A 15918-nucleotide genomic window follows, 5' to 3' on the forward strand; every position below is an offset into this window, starting at 1 on the left:
CTGGTCCAGGAGTGGGGAGCAGGCACGAGACGGCCACCATTCGACGGAGGCGCGAAGCGGCGGTCATACTGACCAGGCGTCACTCGATGTGCGCGGGTCGTCACGTGTTCTCAGCTGGCCGTCCTGCTGTTAGAGTTTAAGGGCGCGCCGACGGCCGCGGCCGTCCTCGAAGGACTGATGTGCGATCCTGGCAACCAAAGCAGACTGTGATGTGAAGCCAACCACTCGGCGGCTACTTCCGTCTGCATGTCACTTGACGTTCTTTGCTATATAGCGTGGAAATCGTCAGTAATCTTTCGGGACCGGTGTTGAACACAACACGCTGTGACCTGAAGCGAGATGAGTAGTGCCACGCAAACTACACTGGTGTTTAGTCCGGTTGACTGACCGATACACACCAGAAGGATGCGCGTATTTTTATCTGTTTTACTTTGGTCTCAGCCACCGAAAACTGGAAGTCTTTCTCCCACCCGCGTGTGTCTGAAATGGCTGGTCTACCATGCCCATAGCTATCCAATCTTCAAACATTGTCATTGCCGTGGTGAATTAGGTCGCGAAAGCGACAGTACAGTTCCGCCCGCTACACTTGTGAAACACGGACATCACAGAGCATTGATTGGTCCACTTTGTTACGGATTCCCGAAGCGTCGTGGGCTTTGTTTGCGTGAAGCCAAGGCTCACGTGGAGTGTTCCCCGCTCGTCCTCCGCCGTGATGAGCTTTTACCGGCTGTGTCGCCCAGAAGCGGATATTATCTACGCTAGAGTGGAGTCTTTGTGAGGATTCTATGGCATTGGTATGACATGACATTAGCTTGGGCCTGGGTAGCGCTTACGAGACGGTAGACGCCACCCAAGTGCTGCATATGTGATAAACAGACGATTGCACCACGAGCTGAGATGTACTTCGGAAGAACCGTCTTGGCCGCCCACTGCGGGAAGTCGTGCTCGTGTACTTGCGAAGCGATTGGTGAAGCTGATATGGGGTTAATCATCCCCATGCAGTAATCAATCGGCGAACTTTCCGGGACATTCGTGGAAGCTCGGCGCTGACTGTCGTGCAGCCAGTTTGAGGCAGGTTGTGGGTGATCATGTTCGGAATGCGGGCGTGGGCTCGCTGCTGTTCCATAACTTTTAGCGGTGACTCCCGAGATCAGGTGGTGACTCCCGAAGAATGAGTCATGGTCATGAGCTGTAACGTTGTGAGTTAGAATGACTGAGTATGTTATCGTCGGTGCAGTCGTCGAAGTCCTCACCAGGCCCGCGGAAACGATTCCAAAGGGTGTTTAGGGGAAGGGCAAACAAATACGACTTGTCATCGCTGCCCCGTCATCCACCCATTTTCTATCCCCTGATTTCGGCCGCCCTATTTGCGAATTTGGGAACAAGGTGTTTAATGTGGTGGAAATAGATATTATCCACGTCAACGCGTGCCGGTGTGGTGCCAGGTGTGAACAATACACCGGTAGCATTGCTGCTTAGATGTAACACCTTCGCGTAAATTGTGTGATGTCTACATGAATACCATGATCACATTTTGGCCGCTTGTTTTACATGATGAAGGAAATCACGCATGAACGTACTGTATCATCCTTGCCCACAGACCCGTGCCCTGCCTTTCCACAAGCACGAGACCTGACAACAAAAATTTCGTGCCGAAATGTCGAAAGGCGGGCGTCTACATTAAGTTCATATCAAAGTTTATCGTGAGCTGGCAGTCATGAAATGCTTGACAGATTGTCAGCCGGAGGAGGTATCAGCCAGTACTAATCTGTCTCTGATCATCCAAGGAAGAGTTGCAGTACTGACCCCCCCTCATCCACCCTGGGCATGATGTACTTGTTAGTGCTGAGCCACCTCTGACCCTCTCTGGGAGATCGGCGCGGATCTGACTGATCTGAGTAGGACGCGCCGATCAATCGAACCGTTTCTGATTGCCGAGGAAGGATCATTTGACACCGAACCGCCTCTGATGATTGGACGCGCCTGCCAGCACATAGTAGTCGTCTTGTCGGCACTTAACAGCCATCGTTGTCCTGGGGAGGACGCGCCGCTTGGTGCCGCATCGGAGCGTCGCCGCCCGCTCTGACGGAACGCGGAAGTGACCAGCTCGCTCCCGTGACGGTTTTCAGTCGTTTTCAGGCGATGTCCGTCGTTAACTGTGGGTAAATGCAGATACCGTTGAAGGACGCCGCCCCGCGACGTCGCCTATGGTAATGGCGCTTGATGGCGCGGCGTTTTTGCTCGCTTGAGCGTAAACACGTCCTCACTTGGACACACACGAGGTGCAAACCGCCGGAACGACACGATTCAGCTCCTAATAGCTATGCCTCGTGGAGTTGCGCCGCTGTAGCAGTCATGGTACGGAGTTGGCGTTTAGCCAGCTTTGGCGTGAACGTCACATGAATTAAGACGGGGGAGTAGGGAGGATATATGAATGGTTTTGAATATCAGAAGTCTGTGATCAAATTAAAGGAAATGAGATGTTAAAGCATGGGACAATAGAGCATGGGCAACGTCCCTTTTCGAGTCAGTCACCGAAAGCATCAGTGATATGATTGGTTTTGTCAGAAAACTGTAATCACTGACCATTCGATGTCATCGATGACTTGGATGAATCATTACGCCGGGGGCGTTATCCGCCTTAAAGCCGAGTTATGCGGGTTACCGGCATGTTTTCCCGTGCCTCCTGTGCTAGACCGGCGTGTTCGCCAGCCGGCGGTGCGCTGCGGCGCCGGCTGGGTCTGGCGGCCGGTCGGTGGTCTCCTCTCCCAGCGGCGGCCGCGGCCCGTTCCAGATGGCTGGGCACCGCCCGCAGCTGGGGTCGTTGAAACGACCGCCGATCACGTGCGGCCGGCGATGCTCCGGCCGCCGCCGTGCACCCGAGTCGGAGGTACAGACCGCCACCGCACGCCCGAGTCGGGAGGCACGCCGCGTCGGGGGTACAGGCCGCCGCACCGTACGCCCGCGTCGAGAGGTACAGGCCGTCATCGGACGCCCGAGTCGGAAGGCACAGGCCGCCGCCGTACGTCTGGTTCAGGAGGCGCAGGAGCAGGCGCCCCACCCGCCGCCCGCATCTATGCAGCAGGCTCAGCAGCCCACTGTTCGGCAGTGTGTGGGCTGACTCAGCGCTGGCTGACATCGGGTTGACGGACTGTTCGTCCGCCAAACTCCCAGCAACGGCCTCAGGTAGCTGAGTATTCCACGTAGACGGGTGTGTTGCTGTATTTCAGACGCTGCGCAATGATCTGATCTGAATGAAAATTCGCGAGCAGACAAGAAAGGTACGATTATGCGCATCTCCTTTATAGCAGGCGGTGTGGTGCTGTGTTACCAAAGATACGTTTTGTTTTAATACAAACTCAGGTGAGTTTCTTAGCAGAGATGCAAAGCGAGGCGCGTTTCTGCAGGTATGTATCAATGCGACAGATGCGTTTAAACTGGAAGTTTTATGTTCCAGAGGTTTACTCATGACGTTCTGAGATCGCACTGAGCTCTTATAGCATATAAATAACATCAGTTCAGTTCAGTTCAGTTCATACAGTTCAGTTTATACAGTACAGTTCAGTACAGTTCATATATATATACATATATATATATATATATATATATATATATATATATATATAACATCACATAAACGACTCATGACGACCTAAGGCGTATTACTGTATGCCCTATAGCTTCGTTCAAAGTGATGTAAATGACATCATCGACCAATCGATTATTTTACCAATGGACAGATACAAGTTCAGTGCTGTTTCTGAGCTGGCTCAAGGTTTGCTCGTGAAGCCTTCATAGCGACTAAAAAGACGAAATTAGAGATATGTGTAGCAATGCATCCGTATCAGTACGACAATACTTGCTTTCCCTCCGAAGTTCTATTTGAACTCAAACTTGAGTGCCAGTATTTAAACGACATCGTACAGGCAGGAAGATGGATCCTGCATCAGGGTACCCACTCGTCGCACTTCTTTCCAATTGAGTGGTTCATTGTGAATGGCAGGACGTGGATCGCTGCCGACCGAGATCCTCCGTTGAAGCGATGCTCCGCGCGTCAGAAACAGACGGGTTGCGGGCCGCTCTACGTACGGCGTACGGGACCGTCACGTGGCCCGCGCGCCGTAACGGGCCGGCACGTGCCACGAACAGTGACGCAGGGACATTTGTCGTTGACTGTCGTGTACGCTGAGCTGGGCCGCCCGCCCGCTGAGCCGTGCTAAAAGTTCTCCCCCGCTGTGGCTGTCCGCGACACGTGTCCTGCAGGGACAGATGCGAGCACGTGGGTGACCGAGCGATGTCGGCGACGCCCTGGCGTCTGGCTCGTGCTCACAAGCGGCCTGGCACGCCGGCTCTGGCCCGCATACCGCCAGGTATTCGGCCCGTATAGTCGGATGGCCTGGCTGCCTACGCGCCGGAGACCGGCCGGCTGGAAGTGCATTTAGTCGTGTGGCCCACTGATGGGCGCTGAGCAGGTGCCTGACTGGGTCCCACAGGACGGAAAATCGCTTCCGATAGCAATGTGTGATGATGACGATGACCGTGTGAATCATTCGCCGTCGTTTCCGGTAACTTTTTGCCGTTAGATAGGTCAACGTTTACTGCGATCTTTCACACTAACGACCTACCGTTTTTTAACACTAAGAGAGTAGAAAAGGCATGTGTCACGCGGCATCCAAGTGTGAACGAAACGATCTCAGTATTGTATCTGTCGGCAGTTCGTTTCGGTTCGGGTGGTCGAACGTGCTCTGTTTGTTTTTTGTGTCCTCTCACTCGAAAGCTAGTGCGTAAGCAGTCCAGTTCCGTTTCACACGTTCTATAAAAGTCACTTGCCATGCGACGTCACGCACAGTTCACATGACACACAGCGGCAGAGCGGTGGCGACCACGAGCCGAGCTGGGTCACGAGACGGGAGCCGGCCATCGCTGTGACCTGGGCCGACGGAGCGACCGGCCGGCCCGGCGGCCACGCGCGGTCACGGGCCGGGAGCCGGCCGGTGCGGTGACCTGGGCCGACGGAGCGACCGGCCGGCCCGGCGGCCACGCGCGGTCACGGGCCGGGAGCCGGCCGGTGCGGTGACCTGGGCCGACCGAGCGACCTGCCGGCCCGCCGAAGACGGCGCGCGGCCGGCCATCGCCGGCAGGATCTTGACCTTTTGAAACACTCGCTGGGTGCAGTTTACACGCATTTGTCAACATCATACTGCGATTCAGGAGTCTTGAAAGGTTGATAGCGCGCGCCAACAGTTGCTTCACAAGCAGAGAATGCGGTAGCATTTCACGTCCGCCTCCTACGCTCAGGAGGTGTCTGGAGCCGAAATGGACGGAACCCAGGCTAACTTGTACAATGTATGGAGTGTGGGGAGCATTCGTTGGATTTCGAATAAACGTGTTGTCTGTCGTGGGTGTACCCCACTTTAAAGTAGCTGTTGTAGCTGTCTATGCTTCCCCTGCGGTTAGATACATCTGTGTTCGTCGGGCGGGCAGAAGCGGCCGGCACCGCTCTGTGGTCACAGTCGCCTGCTGTTGTCCGACGCTCAGTGCCCAGGTCAGGCGGGAGACGGTCCTCTCGAGGCGACAGCGGTGACTGGACTGGACTCCGATTTGCCGGCTCGCTGCTGAGCTTCAGGTGCTGGTGTCTCTGTCGATGCGGCGCACAGGGCGATCCGGCGCGAAACGCTAGAGTTGTTGGCGGTCGTGGTGCCTGTCGGAAGACGTGCGCGACGCGAGCTCAGTGGGGTCGTCCCTGCGGCGTGACTCGCCGAGGACCTCCGCCCCGGAGAGAGCCCGTGTCCACTCAGGCTGGACGTACGACGCTTGGGGGCGCGCTGTAGCCCGTTTTTGTCAGTTCAGTGTCCGTCTCGGAGCAGGTCGATCCCGTTAAACGATTGTGAGAAGTGATGCCCCGTGGTGTCACAGCTGTGCCATGCCAATGAGGGGCTGTTAGACACGCACATCGTGAACTCCGTCACTGAAGGGCAGCAGGCGTGGCAGGTTGGCGAGTGCCGTCCCCCGGATGGGCCCGGCGGCCTGTCCCGGAGCCGGGCGGGCGGCGGGGCGGCGGGGCCCGGAGGACAGACGGCGGGACGGTGGAGCCGGGCGGGCGGCGGGGCCGGGCGGGACAGACGGCGGGGCGGTGGGGCCGGGCGGGCGGACGGCGAAGCGGCGGGCGGTGGGCGGCGGGGTGGCCCAGTCGCGCAGGGTCGCGCCGTGTACCGGGGCGGTCCGGGCCGGTTGCGCCCCGTCGGCACGCTCTCACCGTCCCACAGCGCGCCGTCAGCCCGGGCCTCTCCATCTCCCCTGGCCGGCAGCGAGCATTAGTCAACACGGCCGCTCTGGTCACGCCACGTGTGACCAGCCAAACCAAACGTTGTGCGCATATGGTAGGCGTGTTATAAAAATGGTGGTTCCAATATGGTGGAGAGCTTCAGCTCCTTCCTGGTTCGCTACACTTAGTCACAGAGCCTTATGTCGTTCTGCTGCGTTACGGGATTTCAGCTGCCCATTGACTCCACGATGCATGCATGCGCTGTGTCACGGCCATGTGCATTGTGCAGCGTGTGCTGAGCGGGCTGTGTCGGCGCCGCGGTGAATCGCCGTCCGGCAGTGGCCGGAGCGGCGCGCCGGCCGGCCGGGAGCGTCTGGCGGCGGCGCCAGTCGGGTCCCACCTGCGCCGTCCGGTGGCCACAAAAACGGCGCGCGCGCCGCGGTTCCGGTGCCGGCCGGCGGCCCCTTCCGGCCCAGTGGTCAGCGCTAGCCGCCGCCTCTCAGTAGCTGTCCATAACCGGGCGGCGGCCGCAGCGGGCGCCGCCCCCGCAGCGGCCGGTCACCACCGCACGGCCGTCTGTCTGGCTCTGCAGACAGGCGACACGGGCCAGGTGCGAGCCGACCAGACTGGACCGGACCGGCGGCCATTCCGGCCACGCATCCGGCGCCGGGGCTTCCTGGACCCTCACTGACCTTGTCCGTCCCCGGGGGGAGGGGGGGGGGGGGCGGTGAGGGTGTTGATTGAGGGTGAGCGCCAACGTGTTGATTGGAATGCATTGCAAATACAAAATTTCAGGCTTCTTTCGTTTCAAAGATTGACTATTTTCAGCCTGATGTCACAACGGAACTTGATAGGCGCCTCTTGGTAGCATCCATTAAGTGAACTATGGGATGCTTTACAAATAGTGGCACCGCGTACCGTTGTATCCATTCGTGTTTGGTACCGCGGCTTATCCGTGTCTGGGGTCGGGCATGCGGTCGGCGCACGGCTCCCTTCCGTTCTAGCAGCAGTCGCCTACCGTTCGTGACACCCTCGGACATGTATGACCGTGTGCCATATCGCCGCCTCGCATCGCTCATTTCGCGCGGCGCGCCGCTCCACCGCCGTGTGTCCGGCTCTGTTCGCCGCCCGACGGCTTGCCAGATTTCCAGCCAAATACGAACGACACATTCTCGAGCATATATTGAGACATGGTATGAGCGCTGGGGTCGTCCGTTGACGAGCTGGGCGGCACGGTCCGTGAGGAGGGCCGGCGGTGTGAGCCGGACGGCTCCCCGCCGACAGCAGTACAGACACGCACACACACACGCACACACACGGATCACATCACAGGGGTGGGCGGCAGCACGTGCCCAGTGCCCCCGGCGCGCGCACCTGGAGGTGGCGGACCCGCCCTCCGCGGGCGCTCAGTTCGCGGCGGCAGTTTCACTTGCGACAGACGCCCTGTCACACGCTCAGCAGCAGCACTCATTGTACGCGCGCTATCAACAACCGTCCACCCACCGAGCTAAGTACGCCGCTCGCGCGCCGTTTACTGACGCCTGACGCGGTGCGGGCTCTTCCCGCCCGGCCGCCTCTGCGTAGCTACTGTCCTGGTGCAGGTATGGCTGCTCGTTGTATACTGATGAATCGCGGGGCTCGCTGCCCTCTGTTTGTGGATCACCGGGGCGAGATGCATATTGGTGAGTTAGGGGTGAGTCCGTGACGTCACCGTCGGGCGCGCCGGCCGTCATCTATTGGCTCGGGGCCGGCGACGGTGCGCTCGCGACCCCGCCGTGTCATGAGCTTCCGAGCGCCCCACCGGTCGGCGCCGGCGGCTGCTGACGTCAGCGGATGACGTCATCCGCTGATGTCACCGGCGACTAGTGCTGGGGCCGAACCGGCGCCCGCGGCCGACGCCGTTCACAGCTGCACCAGGCTGCTGCCGCGCGCCGTCGCGTTGGCCGCCATGTAGATGTCCATGTCGTGGTCGGTCCAGCCGTCCGTGTCGTCGGTGAAGTGGCTGGAGAGCCGCGAGGCGGAGCGGTCGCGCGACGCCGACGGCCGCCGACTGCGGCGCCGCTCGCCGCCGAAGCCGGAGGCCAGCGAGGTGCGGGAGGTGCGCAGCTCTGCGGACGGCGCGGCAGGGTTAGGGCAGGAACACCGCCGGCGGCCAGGCCAGACAAGCCAGTACAGCACCAGACGAGGAGACGAGAGCGAAATAAGACGAGCGAGGCGGGGGCACCTCACGACAGCGGGCGAGGCGTCCGTCAGCAGCGACCAGCGTAAACACCCCGCTCTGCCCAGCAGTGACGGCGGACGCACCAAGAGGAGTCGGCATGCGGACAGGGCGGGCGACAGGCGGAGAACGCGACGAGGCATACCTACCACCAGGGGGCGAGAGCGGCGCGCGCGCTCTACAGGGGTATGTCATGCTGCGGCCCGCACAGGTCACTAAGTAAGGCATCCTGCCACAAACTCCGCGACGAGCTGGCCGAACCTACCAGAGTGACAGAGACACGCGAGTGGTCAGTGTCAGCTGGCGCGCCGGCCGGCCGGCAGGGGGCGCGGCGGGGTACGGCAGAGCCGGGACATACGGACTACGGGCTAACCATTACCAGAGGAGTTGACTGAACGAATTTCATGCACGACTCGGCGGAGTAAACACGGCTACCGGTGAAATTGTAGCGCACTGTTGGTGACATTGTATTCACCTGCCGGAAACGCTCCAATGCCAACTCTGCTCATGTCCTCGAAAGCATAGGAATGAAATACATGAGAAGTTGAGAAAATGAGAAAACTACTTAACATTATGAAAATAGTAATATTTCCACATTTGATCAGTTTCATTGGCCCAGCATAGATGGCTCATTTTCTTAGATGACAATTTCTGTAATCAGGTTTTTGATAGGGTTCTTTGATGACCCTAGAATATCCCAAGAATCCTAGCGTCCCAGGGCACTCTTCATCATGGCCGTCGGACGCTCCGGGGTCGATGTTAGCGGGCTGTGATGTCTGTGCCACGGCCGGCGCGCATGAGGCCGGTCGGTGGGCCGGTGCACGCGCCACTGACCTGGTCGGGGCAGCGCCAGGCCCGGGCCGCCGGCGCCGCCGCCGCTGTGCGCCGGGAAGTGACCCGACATGGCCGAGTAGCTGCGCAGCGATTGGCCGTCGGCCAGACTGCGGCGTCGCCAGGAGGCGCGCGACGCCTGCGAGCGCACCTCGTCGGCCAAGAAGGCGTCCCTGCCGGCGCCGCCTGCCGACACGGGGCGCGAGGCCGCTCAGCACGGCCAGCGGGCGACATGCCACGTGCCACCCATGCCACGGTCCGGTACACAGGCCAGCTCAGGCATTGACAGTGCGTTCCGTCCTTACGTTGCGTGATCGACTGATGCATCGCATTCCATGAGGCATTCATTCCGATCCGCGAATGGGTGCGCCGGCAAGTCATGCAGTACGGTGTCGTCGGCGGGCTCGCTGCCGTTGTGCGCGTGCCGCACACCCGCCAACTCACCCTTGCTGTCCATGTGGTACATGCGGGCGCGTGGGATGCTGCGGTGGCTGTACATGGAGAGCTGGTCCCAGTCCTTGGCGCCTCGCAGCGTGCCCATGCTGGCCAGCGGTGGCGCCGGCGTGGCCGGCAGCACGCTCGGCAGCGGCTGCTTGCGGTCGGCGGCGCGCCGTCGGTTGCAGCAGACGAACACGACCACGGCTATGATGATGGTGCCGCAGATGGCGGCGCTGGCCGCGATCACGAATGTGTCCATGTGCGTGGGCGCGGCGGCGTCGGTGCGGATCTCGCGGCACTGGCGCGGCGGCACCGTCTCCGGCGAGATGTCGATGTCCTCCAGCGACACCACGCACACCACGATGCACTCCTGGCTGGGCACGTTCTTGATTTTGAACTCCTTCTCGGAGGGCGCCAGCGGCGGACCCTGCTTGAACATGTCGTCGCCGAACAGGCGGTACACCACGCGGAAGCCGAGGATGTTGGGCACGTCCGACTCCCACTGGATGACGACGGCGCTGCCGCGACGGTACGCGTCCTGCACGCGCACCTCCTCGCCGAACGGGCTGCTGCGCGACGCGGCGCCGCCGGCGCCGGCGAACGTCTCTGGTTTGAAGATGAGGCTGGGTCGGGCCGAGGGGTCGGCGGCGGCCGGCGCCGGCGGCTCAGAGGCGGGCGGTGCGCGCCGGTACGGCGGCTGCGTGTACACGGGCCGGAAGGTGGTGGCCGCCGGCCGGCGCGTGATCTGCACCTCGGCCGTCGGCCGACGCGTCGTTGCCGCCGTCGTCGTCGTCGGCGGCGGCGGCCGCGTCGTCGTCCGCCGACGCGCCGTCGTTCGTCGACGCTCCGTCGTCCGCCGACGCTCCGTTGTCGTCTCTACAGACGAGGACGGCGGCCGACCCTGGGTAGTCGCGTCGGCGCACACGAACTCTGCAATAGCGGAGCACTGTCAGCGATGTGGCACGCGGCCTATTTTGTTCGGTTCGGTTACGTTGATGTGAAGAGTCCTAAACGCATGTTTGTTGCGGGCGACGTGCAACCACCAACGACCCACAAAACACGCCTTGGTCTCAGTACATAAAACATATGCCGCAGTTCCAAACCCACAACGCGCACATTCGTCGTTTAGGGCCCACCGCTGTGTGCCGGCCGACGCACCGGCGCGCTGCCGCCGCCGGCGGAGGAGCCGGCCGGAGCGGGCGGCGCGCGCTGACGGCCGCTGCTCACCCTCGGCGTTCAGCTGGTAGAAGGTGCGGTCGCGGAACTCGGGCGGACTGCCGCAGAACTGCGGGTTGCGCTCCCTGCTGGTGACCTGCAGGTCGGTGTCGCGGATCCAGCGGGCGATCCAGCGGATGCGACAGTCGCAGGTCAGGAAGCGGCCGCCCAGGCTGAGGCCGCGCAGTGTGGCGCGTAGGTGATCGAACGCCGCCTCGGGCAGCGTAGACAGCGGGTTGCCGTCCAGTGCCAGCAGCGTCAGCGACCGCATCGCCAGCAGGCAGTCTTTCGGCAGCTGCGTCAGCAGGTTGAAGCCGATGTCGAGCACCTGCGATGGCGGCAGATGGCGGTCAGAGGCTGGCGGTGCGGCGCTGCGGGAGATGGTCCATGCTGTGCATACACAGGCCACAGACTGGCGAGCGCATGTCCACAACAGACCGACGCCAGTCCTACGTCACCGCATCGCATCACGACGCACAGCGCGCGATGAAGGTCGTCAATGGGTGGAACAAAAGTTATGAAATACAGGAGTTGACAAAGTGCAGCAAAGTGTGTGTGTGTGTGTTTGCTTGCTTGCTTGCTTGCGTGCGTGCGTGCGTGCGTGCGTGCGTGCGTGCGTGCGTGCGTGCGTGCGTACTTGCGTGCGTGCGCGCGTGCGTGCGACTGGCGGAAAAGCGGGCGAAGAGCGGCGCGGCGGCCGGTGGCCACTCACCCGCAGCCGGCCCATGATGGCCATGGCCTCGGTCGGGAAGTCGGCGATCAGGTTGTTGAGCAAACTGAGAGAGCTGAGCGTGTTGTTGACGCCCTCGAACACGGTGCCGTCCAGCACCTGGATGAGGTTGCGCTCCAGGTTGAGCGCCGTCAGCGACTCGAGGCCGGCGAAGGCGCGCGGCGGCAGCTGCGTGATGCTGTTCTGTGCCAGGTCGAGGAAGGCCAGGCTGGAGAGGCGCTCGATGCCGTCCGGCAGCGTCCGCAGGCCCGTGCCCTTCAGATTGAGGTTTTTGAGCGTCTTCTCGAGGCCGCTGAAGGCGTCGGCGCTCACCGTCAGGTTGTTGTCGGCCAGCTTGAGCGTCTGCAGCGACAGCGTCTTGAACGCGTCGTCGGGCACCAGCGTGATGCGGTTCTTGGAGAGGTCGACCAACTGCAGTCGCTTCAGCTTCTGCAGCGCGCCGGTCGGCACCTCCGTCAGGCTGTTGCCGGCCAGGTTGATGTTGCGCAGCCGCGACTCGAGCCCCGAGAACGCGCCGTCGGCGATCGCCTCCAGGTCGCAGTCGGAGAACTGGATGTTCTGCACGGGGATGTTGGCGAACACGTTGTTGGGCAAACTGGCGATGGTGCTATTGGTCACGTACAGCAGGTCCAGCTCCTGGTTGGGGATGGCCGCCCGCAGCGCGCCCAGCAGCCGGCTGAAGTCGACGAACTGGCACTGCACGGAGAGCTGGGTGGCGGCGTTGTAAGCGCAGACGCACGAGCCGTGCAGGTCTGCCATGTCTCGCGGCCAGGGGCACTCGGCGCGCGCGGCCACCGCCCAGGCGGCCGTCAGCAGCGCCGCGCGTCGCCACAGCATGGCGCCGCCGCCGCCTCTGCAACAGAGCCCGCGGTCAGACTAGCACCGGCGACTGCAGCGCCGCAGAGGGTCGTCCGCCGCCGCCGACTCACACACACGGCTGTGGCGAGACGCCGACCGTGCCGGGGCGCCGCTGGGCGAGCGGCCGCTCCGCCGAGGCGCCGGCTGCGACCCGTCTTCACCCCGACCACCGCCGGCTCTGGGTGAGGGCAGCGTCCCGTGGCGCTGCCTGGACGCTGCCCAGTCTGCCTGACCCCAACTGTCCGCGTTTGTGAGCCGGACACGCGGCCGGCCGGCCAGTCCCGTGGGCCGCGCTAATGAGCGCCTGTCGGGGGCCCACCGGCCATTCGTGTAGCAGTCGGCCCATGCCGAGGTGAGCGCCCGCCCAAACGCTGACTGACCCACCCAGACCCAGACCTTGCCTTGCGTAATGCAGTCGCGGTCTGTTTGCAGATTGTCAGCCCACATGCCCCGTGAGGCTTTGTGTACTTTAGCTCGGCCCTTACGCAATCCCATATGCCTATTCATCCTTGTCAGCCAAACAGTGGCTCCATACAGTTCGTGGGCTGTCCGTTCGCCACCGTTGTGTTGGTTCACGCCTGTCTGTCTATTCCCCGCCGCGGTCGTTTGCCGCACCAGGGGCCGCTTGTAGCACATGCCCGGTATGTGACCCCGGCACCTCGTCTGTGCGCCTGTCTGCCCTAGCTGTGATGCTCCACGGTTCATGGGTCTGTGCTGGCTGGCCGTTTTTGTCGGTCTGTGCCGGCCTCCCTTGCCGGCCGCGAGTGCTCGCCGGGCCGGCTGGGCCGCGGGTGCCGGTTGTCCCCACGCGGCCCTCCTCTGAGCGTCCCACTGCTCCCCATCGGCCCCGTCCCACTGGCCCCCACCGGCCCCGCCCCACTGGTCCCCAGCGTCTGGCGGTCAGGATTCCTGCCGGTCCCGGCCCCGGCCTCCGTTCTCCGTCCCAGTCCTGCTCCCGGCTCCAGCCCCGCTGTCAGTGGTAGAGGCGGTGGGATGCTGGCGGCTACCAGCGCCGGCTGCTGCGCCGGCACCATCCGCCGGCGCCGGCCGGCCGTCAGCTGCGGGCGGCGCCGCTGCTGGGAGGACCGTTCCGGCCGGCCGGCGCCCGGGACGCCGCGGCTGGTCATTGACCGCCGGCGCCGGCACGGCACGGGACGACGCCGGCCCCATCCCGGCCGGCTCCCGGCCGCCGTTTAGTCACCCGTGACGTCACACGGCGTGCGTGACGTCACACGGCGTGCGGCGGACTGGCGTGGTAACTGGCGGCTCGCCGTCGGCCTGACCGCTGACCCGTCGCACGCAGCCGCCACGGGGGTCCTGGCGACGGTCTGTAATGTGCGGCCGTTATGTTCCTTCTCTCACCCACCTCTCACTAACAGACACACCGTTGCTGTCTGCGCCGGCCTCTGCCGCCGTCTGCCGGTGTGTCCGTCTCTGTCTGTTCTCCGCGTGTTTTACCCGCTCCATCAGCATGCGTGTCCTGGCCTGAGACGAACTGTCTCACGATGCGCACCGCTGTGGGGCTGCGTAAGACAGGCAAGGGTGAACAGCTTGAGCGATCATTGGTGACTAGCGAGTCCACGTCCCTTGCCAGTGCTCGCGTGTGTCTGATCTCCGAAGGTACTACAGACGCGTCGTGTGAGCCAGCTCCGGGCCAACGGCAGCCAGAGGTCACCACGCATCACTCCAATCGCAGCACGCATCACGGCGCTCCGAACATCGCCACTCTTTGTGTTTTAGTCGAGCGGACAAGGTCGAAATCAAATGTCACGTGGTGTGGTGTGCCCCGTTGGAACTGCACAGTGTGGCTGGCGGTTGATTATCTGCGGAGGGTCCGGGTCGGAGCATCGAGTCCCACCCCCTGCCAGTCAGCATCTGGCATCTGACACGTGCACCGGTCTGTCGGGCTAAGCAGCGCAGACACAAGGACGGGAGTAGAAAGTGCTTTCGACACAACGCTGCCGATTAGCAGGCTCTAGATGTCTCACTCGGCTCTGGGTCCGAGAATCGAGACGGCAAGCGGGCTCGTCCGGTGGACCGGAATGGGGCGGAAGGTGAGCGCGTCGCGCGTGGGCTGACCGGTCTGCGCACCAGTGTCGCCACACCTGTGTCGGGAGCGACGGAGCCGAGCGGCGCCGGTCCCCCGCCCGGTCCTCGGAGCTGGCCCCGGTCAGCCTGACAGACCGCTGCAGCTGGGGATCTCGCCTGGTCGCCGGCGCGGCGTCCGCCGGCCGCCTGGGGGCGTGCGATCCGCGTCATCCCCCGCGCCCGGTCACAGCCACCTCCCGGTCAGTCAGCGGAGCAGGCCCGTGACGGGCCACCGCTAGCTCTGCGCGCTCAGGTGCCGCCGCGCTGGGAAGTGGTGCCGTCCGATGGCTGGCGTCGGTCCTGCTCGGCCAGTCGCCGCCGCGTGGCGAAGTGCGCCGGCGCCGGCCCCCTCCCGGCGCATACATTAGCTGGCCGCCCATCCGGCCGTGACGCGCTCCTCGGACGCGCAGTAACGGTGCCACCGGCGGGGAGGCGCGCCTCGCCCGGAATCGCGCGCGCGCATTTGATTATTACATCCGGCGCGACCGCAAACGACGCCGACTGACTGGCGTGTTTGTGACGCCGCAGGAGCGGGCCGGCCGGTCGGGTGGTGATGGTCCGGCACCCAGGAGGGCCGGTCGAACGGTCCGTTGGGGAGGACCCAGAGACCGCGGAACCGACGGTCCGGTGGGAGAGGGGTCGGAGACGGCTGACGGTCCACTGGCAAGGATTTGGCGTTGACTCGCCGACCGCCGGCGATGGGTAGCGCCTGTCCCCGACACCAGTCCCATCTACAGGAGCTCCCGGGCACCGATGACATGCCCTGACCTGCCATGGCCTGGGACGGGGCTGCGCTTCGCCCCGGCCGTGACAGCGGGGCGAGGCAGTCCGGAGCAGGCGTCCTCCAGCAGTCTGGCCGGTGCTGGAGGACGCGCCGGCTCCGGCGGTGTGAACGACCAGCGCCGACGCCAGCTGGCAGCCACCTGGCGCCGGCGACTCTCGGTTTCGGCGCCGCCGCGTCCGAGGCCTTCCGCCTCTGAGGCCGGCGGCTGCTCCCGCCCGACGCCGCGGCACGGCCGCTGTCGGCGTGTTTGCTGGCTGGTGGCGATCCTGCCCGTATGTGCGAACCGGTGAGGATGGTGGACGCACCTACCATACGGGCTAATGAGGATAGTCCGTGTACGTACGGACTAGTGAGGATGGTACATGTCCAGGTTGCTGGAATCGTGCGTGTTCGCGTCGGCAGCGGTGCGCGTCGGCGGAGACGAGAATGGCATTGATACCGGCTGCACCGAGAATGGCGCCAGCGGCGTCTGGGCGTGACGCGCCACCTCG

At 63.0% G+C, this 15918-nt stretch overlaps 1 protein-coding gene across 1 annotated transcript; it reads right to left on the bottom strand.

Moving 5' to 3' along the window:
* Positions 1-7435: 7435 nt before the first annotated feature.
* On the bottom strand, positions 7436-12495 carry LOC119089889 (uncharacterized; the record flags this gene model as incomplete). Its single annotated transcript, XM_037212695.1, has 7 exons — positions 7436-8315; positions 8666-8744; positions 9318-9500; positions 9759-10375; positions 10676-10682; positions 10980-11295; positions 11680-12495. Coding segments are annotated over 7 exons (2166 nt in total), but the record flags the coding sequence as incomplete, so codon positions are not given.
* Between the last annotated feature and the right edge of the window lie 3423 nt (positions 12496-15918).

The sequence above is a fragment of the Pollicipes pollicipes genome, unplaced genomic scaffold (genome assembly GCF_011947565.3).
Source record: "Pollicipes pollicipes isolate AB1234 unplaced genomic scaffold, Ppol_2.1 Scaffold_3087;HRSCAF=3621_pilon_pilon_pilon, whole genome shotgun sequence".
Taxonomy (NCBI): Eukaryota; Metazoa; Arthropoda; class Thecostraca; order Pollicipedomorpha; family Pollicipedidae; genus Pollicipes; species Pollicipes pollicipes.